This window comes from Bos mutus, chromosome 16 (assembly GCF_027580195.1).
Source record: "Bos mutus isolate GX-2022 chromosome 16, NWIPB_WYAK_1.1, whole genome shotgun sequence".
Taxonomy (NCBI): domain Eukaryota; kingdom Metazoa; phylum Chordata; class Mammalia; order Artiodactyla; family Bovidae; genus Bos; species Bos mutus.
Genome location: NC_091632.1, coordinates 50,956,330 through 50,969,872, shown reverse-complemented (window position 1 = coordinate 50,969,872; position 13,543 = coordinate 50,956,330). Strand labels below are relative to the sequence as shown.

Here is a 13,543-nt window from a genome sequence, read left to right as displayed (position 1 = left end):
GAGGTGAACGCCAAGAGGTCTTCCGGCTGGGCTGGGGGAGGGGTGGGGATGCGAAGTGAGGAGCCACCGTGGTCGATCTCCCTTCCGGCTCTCATGGACTGGGAGGGCTGGAGCCAGCGTACAGGTTGGGGAGGGAGAAGGGGGCCAAGTGAGCTCGGACTCCGTTAAGACTGCGACGGGGGACGGGATTAGGCGGTGCGCCAGGATGGGTGGGGCTACAAGGCGAGTAGGGGCGGGGCCACAGTGGCGGGAAGGGGCGGGGTTACGAGGCGCGCCGGGGGCGGGGAAAAGGTCCGGAGCCGCATCTAATACCATCTAATGCCTCGGGGCGCCCTGCGACCCGCCCGGAACCGAGCGCGCCGGCCCCCGTAGTGCCAGCGGGGAGGCGCGGCGGCGGCTGGCGGAAGGGCAGGGTAGTCAAGCCTCACCCTGCCTGTCAGCGAGGGCGCCTACGAGCGCGTGGTGTTTTGCTTGGCTCCGTGGGGCTTCCGGGCGTGGGCAGCAACCTGCTAGTGCTCGTCATCTACCTCAAGTTACTGCGGCTCCGCAGCCCCGCCCGCCTCCTCCTGCTCCACGTCAGCCTCGGCGATCTGCTACCGTCCGTCCTCCAGGCCGCCCTGGCTTTCGCGTTCCCCCTGAGGGGCAGCAGGGTTGGGGGGCACCACGATCGGCGAGTGGGACGGCGAGTGGGCTTCAGCAGCAGCCTGTGAGGTGAGTGGTCGGAGTGGACCTCCCTCCCGCTCCTGCTCCCGGCCCCGCCCCCTCCCGCTTCGGGACCTCAGCCTCGCGGCGGGGCTCCCCTGTGGTCACCTCCCCACTGACCTCTATTCCTCTGACCTCCCCTCCTCCCCAGCCCGACTTTTCCCTCGTGACCTCACCTCTCCCCCATCTCGCCCCCTCCGCGCACCTCTCCTCCTCCCCCGCTGACCTCGTCCTCCTGCGCTCGCTCACCTCCCTCTTTCCCTCTGCTCACCAGGCCCCACGCCCACCCAAACCCCAGCCTGTCTGCAAGCCCCCGCTCCCCGGTGGGCCCAGTTCCTCCATACCCCATCTCTGGTCGCTGTCCTGCTCATCTACTTCTCTGCTTTCTGTCTCCTCATTTAATTCAACAGGGCACGAGACAATGGCTTATACACTTTGAGAAAAGAAATTAAGGGCCGTGGAATTAAGAGATTCAAGGAAAACGGTGATTGATCTGTGAAAGTTGGAGAGGGTGATGAGATCTAATTCCTATATTAATTTCCTAAAATGAGAGATAGAAACTTAACATAGTCGCGATGTGTAAATTCTTTTTAAAAATTTGCCCATTAGCAGTTGTAAACCTTTGATTGCTTCCTAGGAAGTGAGATAGTTTTATTCAGGTCCTCAGAATGCACACTGGCATGTACCCTATTAGCTATTTTTTCTGTGTTTTCTTCCTTATAGTTTCCAGCACACGAAAGTCCCAGGTGAGATTGCAAATGGATGAGAGAATCCCAACTCAAAATGAACATATAATTAGCTGTGAAACCAGTAGGTTTCATTAAGTAGAACTTGATAATACAATACTCTTAACCCAGATGCAAGATTTAAATCTCACTAACATTTGACATTTTGAAGGATGAACCACCCCGCTGTTTCATTGAAGACATTATTTTCTAAGCTTGAAAAAGAAATGATCATTTTGTATGTGCTCCAGAAATTTCATTTGTACAAAAGTTTGAAATAGAAATGTATATTTCTCAGGTCTTAAATTTCCTTAAAAAAAAATCCTGAAATTTATTGATAATTCATTACTGCTTTTATCTTGGCAAGTTTACAAGAATAAAATCGTTGTAGCATTATCAAGAGTATTTTCTTATTCACCAGCCGTCTATGTGATGACAAACCCACATTTTATATTTGTTATGATTCCTTTTTTATATGTTGAGGGACACAAGAAAATATCATAGAAATCATAATTTTATTCGATTGTCTCAATGATTCTAATATTCTACTACTACCTACCCCTTCCCCAATAAGCATTTAAAGTTCTTATCTTCAAGAAGTGCATTTTCTGTGCTGGGAAATTCAGTTTCTATTCTAACTCAGTGCCTGGGAGTTTGGAAACAGGGGTATGGTGAGTTTTTTCTTAGTACCAGCATTTGTTTTCTTCCTCGTCCCAGTTTTTTCTTAGTACCAGCATTTGTTTTCTTCCTCATCCCTTCTATCTTGTGGCCTCACCCTACTGTATCTCCTTTTCTCTTCCATCCTTTTCCTCCCTCATCATCCCTGCTCCATTCCCACCCCAATCTGAAAGGATTTTCTAAGACTGCTAAAAATGTTCACCACACAGTATTTTGCCTGACCACTACTCTTTTTCTGGGCATTTAGTTAGTGCTTTCAACAATGACTTTAACCTGCCTTTAAGTTAGAGGTGGAAACTCTGGGACAGAACGTTCTGAGTCTTGTTCAAGCCCTGGGAGACAGGTCAATAGTGGATTATGATAGAGCTGAAAACATTTTTGTTGTTTAATTGCTAAGTCGTGTTTGACTCTATTGTGACCCTGTGGACTATAGCCCACCAGGCTTCACTGTCCATGGGATTTCCCAGGCAAGAATACTGGAGTGGGTTGCCACTTTCTTCCCCAGGGGATCTTCTCAACCCAGGGATGGAACCTGTGTCTCCTGCACTGACCGGCGGATTCTGGAGTAAATTCCAAACATTGTGCTTCTAGGTAAGTGTTAAAGATAAAGAGAGGGAGGGTGCTTTCCTCATTGTTAGCCCTAAGCAAGAACTAACTAACCCTGGAGTAGTGAAGGGCAGGACATTCTAAAATATCAAAAGTGACTGCTTACTTCAGAGGCTTCTAGAGAGGCTGCTCTGTCAAGTGGAAAGACCACTGGCCTGATGGTATGAGCATGGGTCCCACTCAGTCCTGTGGCTAACCCGTCATGTGGACTCTCCCAGTCACTTAATCTCTCCAGCCATCAGTTCTCTTACCTGGGGTTACAGGGTAATTGAGCTAAATGTTCTTTAAGGTTGTCCTGTCCTGCCTTGTGTTACGAGAATTCCTTTGATACCTGTAGGTTAGGAGGTGGCTGGTTTCAGCACTTATGGCTTATATCCTCTCTTACTCGCAAACCTCTGCTATATCCCCTTCTAAGCCAAAAATAGGTACATACTATGGTTACGCTTCTTCACATACCCTCATGGGTTCTGTCTTCCTCTCCACACTCTGCAGGAAGAAAGCAGAATAAGTAATTCACATATGTGTGTGTGTATATATATATATATATATATATATATATATATAGTAGGCCAGGCAACCACTTCATTCTGTGCTCAATTCCTGGTTTCTTAGGGAGTGCTGAAAGCAAGTGGAATCCCTAGCATTCTTCAGGCAGAGGCTTTGACCAGACAAGACTATGAAGATTGCCATCTCATTTGAACTGGCAATTCAGTGAATTCGTCACTTTAAGTTCCAATTGAATGGCTTGTTATATGGGTATCCAGGATAATTAGTCATCTCAGCCTAGGCAGACCCAGTATGCACTGATCTAGGTTTCAGTAAGTGTAGCAGTAGGAAAAATCAGAGCTTAAGAAACTTACTCTTACCATGCAACGATGAGTGATAGAAAGGCCATCAAGCATGTGGTGTGTGTAATACTTCCAGGTGACTTTGCCTTTCAGCCCTTTGGCTATTGCACCTCTGGCAACACCTACCACCATGCAGGTGTTCTGCACATGGAATACAACCAGAATGATGCTACAGATTAACAGGAGAGACTTTCTTTACTACCACCTCCTACCCCTTCAAAAATAAGAACAAACAACATGCTAATCTTGGCAGAGGATGTTTAGACAGACCTTCATCTTGAGATGAAGAGATTCAGTCTCAGAGCTAGGGTCTCATAAAATGCACGTCACCCTATGGTGACGTGGGTTTTAGAAGCTGTACTTCAGTCACTCGGTTGTGTCCGACTCCTTGTTGACCCCGTGGACTGCAGCACGCCAGGCTTCCCTGTCCTTCGCTATTTCCCAGAGTTTGCTCAAACTCATGTCCATTAAGTCAGTGATGCCATCCAACCATCTCATCCTCTTGTTGTCTCCTTCTCCTCCTGCCCTCAGTCTTTCCCAGCATCAAGATCTTTTCTGATGAGTCAGCTCTTTGTATCAAGTGGCCAAAGATTGGAGCTTCAGCTTCAGCATCAGTCCTTCCAATGAAGTAGATGTTATTTTATATTGCAGTGTTTTAACATATGGACCCAGGACTTTTCCTTTTTAACTTACACCTAAAAAACACACCTGTGCATATGCACATTTATATAAGGATTCTTACAAATACATTTTCAGTAGACTAATTCTTTTATATACCTAAACATTTTAATATGCTATTTTATTGAATTAATCCTTTTCTGATTATAGCAGTGGCCCATTCAATTGAAATAGTCTCATGTTGTTCCCATGAGAGCCTAAAGGTGGGTGGGGCATGAGAAAGTCTTCTGTTCATTTGTCTTAGAAGCATCCACAGACTGTATGGGCCACAGAAATATGCATAATCATAGCAGCGTGCACATAGTATATAGTATGTTTCCATAAACACAGTGGAGCCACCTGTTCCTTGCAATTTAATCTCCTAGTTGTGCACCATTTATTCAAATACTTAAAACCAAAAGTTATAGAATTGTATTATACTAATTCTTTATTTTTGTGGGATGTTGTTGTATCCATTCTTCATTGTTGAATTGCCTGACTTGGAGGAGTCTATATCTTTTGCTTATTTTCAAGAAGTTAGAAAACATGTGAGAAAGCATTAATGACTTGCTTTAGTGGAATCTTATGTCCTGATATCAAGTTGTGCTCCATAGGATTATAATTATTGATGCTTGAAATTATTATTCACTTAGTATTGTTAATAATTGTATTCTTTCTTGAATTTTCTCCTTTCAGAGCAGAATTCCAGTCACAAATGCATATGTGATACATTTTGACATTCACTGCTAAGATGAAACACAGAAATGAACACCGTATACTTGTTTTATTATTCTCAGATATGATTAGATGTACTTTATCATGGTTTTATGCTACTGACCTATAAGAAAATAATTCTAAAAAAGGATAGCAGTTGAATACCTGGGACCTGCAACTTCAGTATTTCTGGGATGATCTGGAATATCACAAGGAGAGATTTTATTACAGTGTAGTCACACCTTCTCCGAACCCTCAGCCCAGATTCGTATACATTTTCTTCATTAGACGTTGTCACCAGACACTTTTCCAGGATGGCCAACAGTCTCCCAACAGAATTTGATGTGATAGTGATGGGGACAGGTCTGCCTGAATCCATCCTTGCCGCTGCATGTTCCAGAAGTGGTCAAAGGGTTCTGCATCTCGATTCAAGAAGTTACTATGGGGGAAACTGGGCTAGTTTCAGCTTTCCAGGATTGCTGTCTTGGTTGAAGGAACATCAGCAAAACAGTGACACTGGGGAGGAAAGCCCTGCTGCATGGCAAGACATGATCCATGAAACAGAAGAAGCCATTCCTCTTTGCAAGAAGGATGAAACCATTCAACACGCCGAAGTTTTTTGTTATGCCAGTCAGGGCATGGATGGCAATATTGAAGAGCTTGGTGCCCTGCAGAAAAATCCTTCTTGTGTAGCATCTAGTACCCTCATAAAACCTCTGGATTCTGCATGCTTGTCTGAGGAAACACACTCATCACACATTACTAGCTATGAAGTGCCTACACAAGACACTCCAAAAAACAATGAAGAAATAACTGATACGGCAGAAACTTCTGTGAAAGAAGAATATTGTGGGTATGATACTTATAAACACACAGTTTCAGATGGCACTAAAGATGAAATCAAACCTGTACTGGAAGACAACAGTGTGCCACCAAAGAGAAAAAGGATTGCTTACTCTCAAATAGTTAAAGAAGGCAGGAGGTTTAATATTGATCTGTCATCGAAGCTGCTTTATTCTCAAGGACTGTTAATCGATCTGTTAATCAAATCAAATGTTAGTCGTTACGCTGAATTTAAAAATGTCACTAGAATTCTTGCATTTCGAGAAGGAAAAGTAGAGCAGGTGCCTTGTTCCAGAGCAGATGTCTTTAATAGCAAAGAGCTCACTATGGTTGAAAAGAGGATGCTAATGAAATTTCTTACATTTTGTTTAGATTATGAACAACATCCTGAGGAATACCAAGCTTTCACACAATGCTCATTTTCAGAGTACTTGAAAACCAAAAACTTAACCCCCAGCCTCCAGCATTTTATACTTCACTCGATTGCCATGATGTCAGAATCCTCTTGCACTACAGTAGATGGCCTTAAAGCAACAAAAACCTTTCTTCAGTGTCTTGGACGCTTTGGCAACACTCCCTTTTTATTTCCCTTATATGGCCAAGGTGAAATTCCCCAGTGTTTCTGCAGGATGTGTGCAGTTTTCGGTGGGATATATTGTCTTCGCCATAAAGTACAATGCCTTGTAGTTGACAGAGAATCTGGAAGATGTAAAGCAATTATAGATCACCTTGGTCAAAGGATAAATGCTAAATATTTCATTGTGGAAGATAGTTACCTGTCTGAGGAAACATGTTCGAGTGTGCAATACAAGCAGATATCCAGGGCAGTGCTCATTACAGATCAGTCTGTCCTAAAGACAGATTCAGATCAGCAGATTTCCATTTTGATAGTACCTCCGGTGGAACCAGGAGCACATGCTGTCCGAATCATTGAATTGTGTTCTTCAACCATGACATGCATGAAAGACACCTACCTGGTACATCTGACCTGTTCATCTTCCAAAACAGCAAGAGAAGACTTAGAATCAGTGGTGAAGAAATTATTCACCCCGTATTCTGAGACAGAAGTAGACAAGGAAGAACTTCCAAAGCCAGGACTCTTGTGGGCTCTTTATTTTAACATGAGAGATTCCTCGGGAGTCAGCCGTAGCTCATATAATGGCTTGCCTCCCAACGTTTATGTCTGCACTGGGCCTGACTGTGGACTTGGAAGTGAGCATGCCGTCAAGCAAGCTGAAACACTCTTCCACGAGATCTTTCCAAGTGAAGAATTCTGCCCCCCACCTCCAAATCCAGAAGACATTTTCTTTGACGGTGATGAAAAGCCATCAGAGCCTCTTGGAACCAATAATATAGTAATGGCCAAACTAGAATCCTCTGAGGGAAGCAAAAACCTAGAAAGTTCAGGGAAGCACCTTCAAAATTAGAAAAAAAAACAAACTGGAAATGCTACTTTGGGCCTTCATCCTGGCATCAGAATATTCTCATTTAAAGGACAGTTTCCTATATGAGTAATTAGATGTGGTTATATGATGAATGCCATGCAGATGTTGTCTATAATTCTCTTTGTGACTTTTAGTCATTGGATGCCTTTGTTAACCTATCAATGACGGATGTATTGGTTATTGGACTTGTTTTTGTTTCAGAATGGGCTCCATGACCCAGAATTAGCTTTATTTTAGTACTGGGTATATATGTGAGAGTTCCGTGTTAGCAATGGTGCTTAAAGGAAGATGATATTATATCTGCTGATTATCTTCAAATTTTATTATTGTCTACAGAACGGTGATATCTAAGGAATATTTAAATTATTTTTACAGCTATTACAGTTGCTACCACCTCTGAGTAGTGAAACACAGAGGAAATTACGTGGGTCTTTTGTTTATAATATAAACATACAGATATCGTGGCAGCAATAGCAACTAATGCAAGTGCCAATGTGATAAAATATGTTTGTAATTGTTGGAAGAATAGTTTTGCATGATCTTTTATTTGTGAAGGTGATGTTTAGAATGCATCTTGCAGTTTAATTCTCCTGCTTGACCCTTGTAATCAATGAGGCAGTGATGTCATCCCAGTCTTATACATTGGAAAGAGTCAGAGAGTTCAGTTAGTAGTTGCAAAGCTCATTCTCGGGAGGTTTGGTCCAAAGAAAATCTAGGGGGAAAGATTAGTTCTGGTTCAATACTTCAGAAAATTTATGCAGAGCACTGCTCTGGCACCTAAAAGAAAAGAACTTCTAAGTAATTCAGGCTAAAGAAAAAATAAACTGCTCCAGGAAAAGATATTTCAGAATGCCTATTCTGAAATTGCTAAGGAGAAACTTGAGTGAAACATTTTTAACCTGAGAATACAGATGGTTTTAAAAATCCATCTGTGAGTAGATTTCCCAAGATTTCACAATGAAGGTGAAGTATATCATTTTGTTGGCCCCACCACTTTAATTAGTAACACTACAGTTGTTAGTAAATCAGAGGAAGCTTTACCATGCCCCTTTGGTTGTGTCCCAGCAAGTAACAAGGTGGACGCCTTCATAATCAGCTCCTGCCTCTTAGCTGTTATCTAGAAGATAGAAACATTTTTTTCTAGAACCACCAGAAGTTATAAAGCTGCTTATATTCTAGCAGGGCAAGCTTGTGGAACTATCAGAAAAAGTAAACTTCCGTCCTAAGTCACCATTTCCATTCCTCAGACAGAGAATGATAATCCTATAGGAAATAAGCCCTTTACTTAGGATTTTTTGCCCGGGAACAGAGCATTTACTATGTGCTACGCACTCCAGTACTCTTGCCTGGCAAATCCCATGGACGGAGGAGCCTGGTGGGCTGCAGTCCATTGGGTCGCTAGGAGTCGGACACCACTGAGCGACTTCACTTTCAATTTTCACTTTCATGCATTGGAGAAGGAAATGGCAACCCACTCCAGTGTTCTTGCCTGATGAATCCCAGGGATGGGGGAGCCTGCTGGGCTGCCGTCTCTCGGATTGCACAGAGTCGGACACGACTGAAGCTACTTAGCAGCAGCAGCAGCACGCACTTACTGTACTCTCATTATAGTTTCTCAACAACTCTGTGAGGCAGATAATACATTTTCAGAGAGAAAATAAAGACAGTAATTCACTCTGATTTGTGGCAGAGCCAATATTGAAATCCAGGCTTTCATGATTTCAAAATCTTTCAACCTCTGTTAACTGTTAGAAGAGTATAGGTGCTAAAGGAGAAAGAAAAGATTACTGGCTCATGAGAACCAGTCTAGCATTGCTAGTGAAGCAAAGTAGGCAGACAGCTTATTACTGAGTCAGAGAAATAGGAAAGTAAAGATTAATTAAAAATGCATGTAACTTAGAGCTGTGAATCTCACTGTAGTAGAATTTGTCTAAGCTTTAACACAATTATTTTAAATTTACCTTTTGATTATGATGTTATAAAAAGTAACGTGTTACTAGGGCAAAGTACGCTCTAAATAGACTTGTTGCTCTTCTGTATGTGAGAAAAATGAAACAAGAACAATTTAAGTAAATTTCAACTTACTGAAGTAGAGAAGTCATGAATTGATATTAATATATATATTTTGAATCTAGCAAATCTGTTATTGGTTGGCTTCTAGGCTTATACTTATCAAAACAAATGAAATGTCTGAAATAGACCTAAAAATTAGTTATTAAAATGTAAAAGAATTTGAGATGTTAAATTAAATGGAAGTGAAGGTAATCCAGACCTATTGAAAATATTTTAATTTCAATATGAGGAATATTTTTATTCATAAGAATTTGAGAATATCAGTGAGATGTTGCAAAAGATGATAGAACCATAGTAATAGAAACAGGAAAATGTTAGATAAAATCAGTGTTTTAAAAACTAAGAAATGAATTTATTACTTTCCTACTTGAATACAAATAAATTGGAAATAAATTATTACTGAAGAAAAGCATTTTAAAAATTAGAGGAGAGTATAATTTTTTTTTCATCCTTTTTTTTTTTAAAGATTTATTTTTGATATGGACCATTTTTTTAAAGCCTTACTGAATTTGTTACAATATTGCTTCCTTTTTATTTTTTGATTTTTGGCTATGAGGCATATGAGTAGGATCTTAGCTCCCCAACCAGAAATTGAACTCACACCTCCTGCATTGGAAGGAAAGTCTTAACCACTGGATCACTAGGGAAGTCCCAACCTAGTATGATTTTCTGACAAACCCATTTTACTCTTATGGGCTTATTGGTGAACTTTTTCAAATGTTCAAAGAATAAATAATATCTATGTACTAGAAAGATGATATACTAACACTTACATTTTGAAGTTAATATCGCCTCAGTACTAGGAGGAAACATTTTGAAAAGGGTCTCATCTGAACAAATGCAAAATATTAGCAAATGAAAAATAGTTATTTACTGTCACTCAGAATTATGCGGTTAGTGTTCAACAGAATAACCATTAAATCAATATCAACAGAACGAAGTAGTAAAAATTCAAGGAACTAACTACAGGTAACTTTAAAAATACTAATAAAAATATTTATTTATCTCTGTTAATGACTTTGTGGCTTCTCATTGTGATAAGTAATTATTAAAACCAAGAACTTATATCATTCCTGTTAGGGGAAAATAAGAAACAATTCTCAACCAGAAATTAAATAATCTTGGCACTATTTTTTATATATAGTTGAAGAAAACTCATCATTGTAATAAATCCTTAATAAGCATATGTAAATGAGAAAGATAAGGAGAGCACAAATTTTTTTCTATTAGTATGGCTTTTAAATTAGTGAAACTAATCATAAACATAAAAGTATCATAAACATAAAAGTATCATAAACATAAAAGACTAATTCAGAAAATTGCAGGATATATAACATTTAAAAATTAATCTTATTTCTAGATTCCAACAATGATAAGCTACATTAAAGTGCTTGGGTATTAGTATATGCAAGCCATTTAAAGAAAGTTACACAACTGTGTTGGGATAAATTTAGAAAGATGCTTATACAGAAGCAGATTGAAGGAACTACATCCTAGTGTAATGGAAGGGAAGTAAATAGGAATCTGAAAACCAAAATTGTAGTCCTCACCTTACTACTTAGAGTTGTATAATCGTGGGAAAATCATGCCTACTTTTCATTTCATCATCTATAAAGTAGAAATAATGTTTTCAGAATTATTGTGAGGACTAATGTAAATGAAATTATGTCCAAAGAACTGGCAATAAGGTGAAGTTAGTACGTAAATTTGCTACACTTCCACTTAACATGGATGGATGGATGATTTATATAATTTGACAGAATTATGATAATTTAGGCTAATAAGCAAGCAAAGATATGTCTTTTTAACTTTAGGAGGAAAAAGGGATTCTTGCATCCCAAGAGATGGGGTAAAACCTACCTGCATTATACAAGGATAAAGTACTCTATTTTTTAAAAGGTAAATGCAAATCCATAAGGCTTACTAGGCAAATTTATGAAAGAATTAAGTTCAAACAAGATAACAAATAGAAGTTAATTCTTAGAATGATATTCAGATTGCCTAATATTAAAAATGCAAACTAAGCAACTTTGACGTAGTTCATGCAAAAAAATTTTAATTGCATGTATCCTCATACCAGTGGCATTATTATATTCGTTTTTTGAAGAACTATTTAGAAAAATATAATAAGAACCCTATAACCAGTCTGTCTTTTGATAGATGGAATTTACTCTGAGTAGCATATGCCCAGGAAAATATTTTAAAAGAAAAAATGCTATTTGTATAAAGATATTTCTAGTGAGTGCATTTATTTGAATTTCTAAAAGAGCCCAGTAATTGGGAACTGGATAAGTAAATTTTCATGTATTGCTATTGCTTTCATAGACTGTTAAATAGCCATTAATAGTATTGATATATGTAAAACTGTATGGGAAATGTTTAAATGAGCCTCGAAAGTGTTAAGTTATTGTATTTACTGATTGTGTAAAAATTGAGGTCTCTACATTAGAAAGAATCAGCATAAAACATTGTAATTAGAGTGTAACATTAAGAGGCCCTTTTCTATAAAATATTGATGTGTGAAATAATAAAAGATTAATTGATAAAATGGTTTACTGAATTAGAGACAGTATTATTGATTTCTTTGAAACTTCTAAAATCCTCCTTTAAATTAAAAATATATATTTAAATGTTAGTGTCAAAAGATAATCTTCAGAGGCATGGACAGAAGGTTTTCCAGCTCTTGTGGTCAAGATGGATTTTGTGTCTTATGTATCTTTCCTCAGTTGCCCAGCATTAAGGTATCCTATGACTATAAATAGACTTTTTCCCCTGCAATGGTAACCTCAGAACCAGAGGTGGAAATAATAGAAATGATACTAATACATTCCAGGACATCAGCATGAAGCCACTGTATTAAACACACGTTGTATTGACACATTCACACAATACACATATTGTATTCACACATTAAAGTGTGTGAAAGTCGCTCAGTTGTGTCCGACTCTTTGTGACCCCATGGACTGTACAATCCATGGAATTCTCCAGGCCACAATACTGGAGTGGGTAGCCGTTCTGTTCTCCTTTCCCTTCTCTGGATCTTCCCAACCCAGGGATTGAACCCAGGTCTTCCACATTGCAGGCGAATTCTTAACCAGCTGAACCACAAGGGAAGCCCCACACTAATTAAAAGTATCACCCCAAATCCAAGAACAAACTTCATTTTGGAGTCTTGGAGGCCAGGGGAATGAAAGTTGGGTTTAGACCGGCAGTGAGAAATGAAATATTCCCTACCATATCAGTAAACAAGGATGTCACAGTCACTGTAGTCCTCCAATGTGAGCTGGTGAGCCTCATGGGCACTTAGGAAGGAGAATAGGAGCCATCAGACCACACCAGTTCCTATGGTGAGCCCTGAGGGAAGGAAGCTCAGGATGTGGAAACACAGGCTACTGTCCTGGATAGCAGTGAGCCCAGACTCTTGCATCTTCCCACACATGCTGCTGCTGCTGCTAAGTCGCTTCAGTCGTGTCCAACTCTGTGCGACCCCATAGACGGCAGCCCACCAGGCTCCCCCGTCCCTGGGATTCTCCAGGCAAGAACACTGGAGTGGGTTGCCATTTCCTTCTCCAATGCGTGAAAGTGAAAAGTGAAAGGGAAGTCGTTCAGTCGTGTCTGACTCCTAGCGACCCCATGGACTGCAGCCCACCAGGCTCCTCTGTCCATGGGATTTTCCAGGCAAGAGTACTGGAGTGGGGTGCCATTGCCTTCCCACACATAGAAAAGCACTAAATTCCTCAACTTAGTATATCTGGTTTTCTTTAATTAACAATAATCTTTTGATGTTCATGCTACCTGCTCTTTGTTACAAAGCTTCCATATAACCTGGCTCCTCCCCTCACCTCCTCGGAGCAGTTCTATCAGAGTTACTTGAGATGCTGTCTCACAGGCTTGAAGTTCTAAGAAGTCTTGCTGAATAAATCATAACACTCAATTTTTAGGTTGTAAATATTTTTTAAGTCAGCAGTAGTGGCCAAGCCTGTGCCTGAGGAGTGTTTTCAGGGAGACTGGTGCCAGGGAGAGATCTCAGGGTACTGAGGATGCTGGCAGACTCTTTCTTATCAATCTGAGAGATCCAAATCAAGGTGATTTAATTCAACAAACAAAACCAAATCAAGGTGATTTAATTCAAACAAACAGTTTGAACCTCAATTGTGGGTTATGAATTTGCATTGTTCTAGGGATTAGAAATAGGAAAATAAATGACAGATTCCCTGTAGCTGAGCACCAGTCCCTTAGAGGATGTGTGTTT

At 40.3% G+C, this 13,543-nt stretch overlaps 1 protein-coding gene across 2 annotated transcripts; it reads left to right on the top strand.

Moving 5' to 3' along the window:
• The first annotated feature begins 290 nt into the window (after positions 1–290).
• CHML (CHM like Rab escort protein) lies at positions 291–11,842 on the top strand. 2 transcript variants are annotated; one of them, XM_070385327.1, is made up of 3 exons: positions 291–711; positions 2,611–2,696; positions 4,913–11,842. In XM_070385327.1, the coding sequence occupies exon 3, from the start codon at positions 5,245–5,247 to the stop codon at positions 7,198–7,200; it is 1,956 nt and encodes a 651-aa protein (XP_070241428.1). In that variant the 5' UTR covers positions 291–711; positions 2,611–2,696; positions 4,913–5,244; the 3' UTR covers positions 7,201–11,842. The 2 variants fall into 2 exon arrangements, with proteins under 2 accessions (XP_070241428.1, XP_070241429.1); XM_070385328.1 differs by having other exon boundaries at positions 2,539–2,696.
• The last annotated feature ends 1,701 nt before the right edge of the window (positions 11,843–13,543 follow it).

What these genes read in the sequence shown, in the direction of transcription:
- CHML (XM_070385327.1), top strand. Translation starts at nt 5,245, where the DNA reads ATGGCCAACAGTCTCCCAACAGAATTTGATGTGATAGTGATGGGGACA.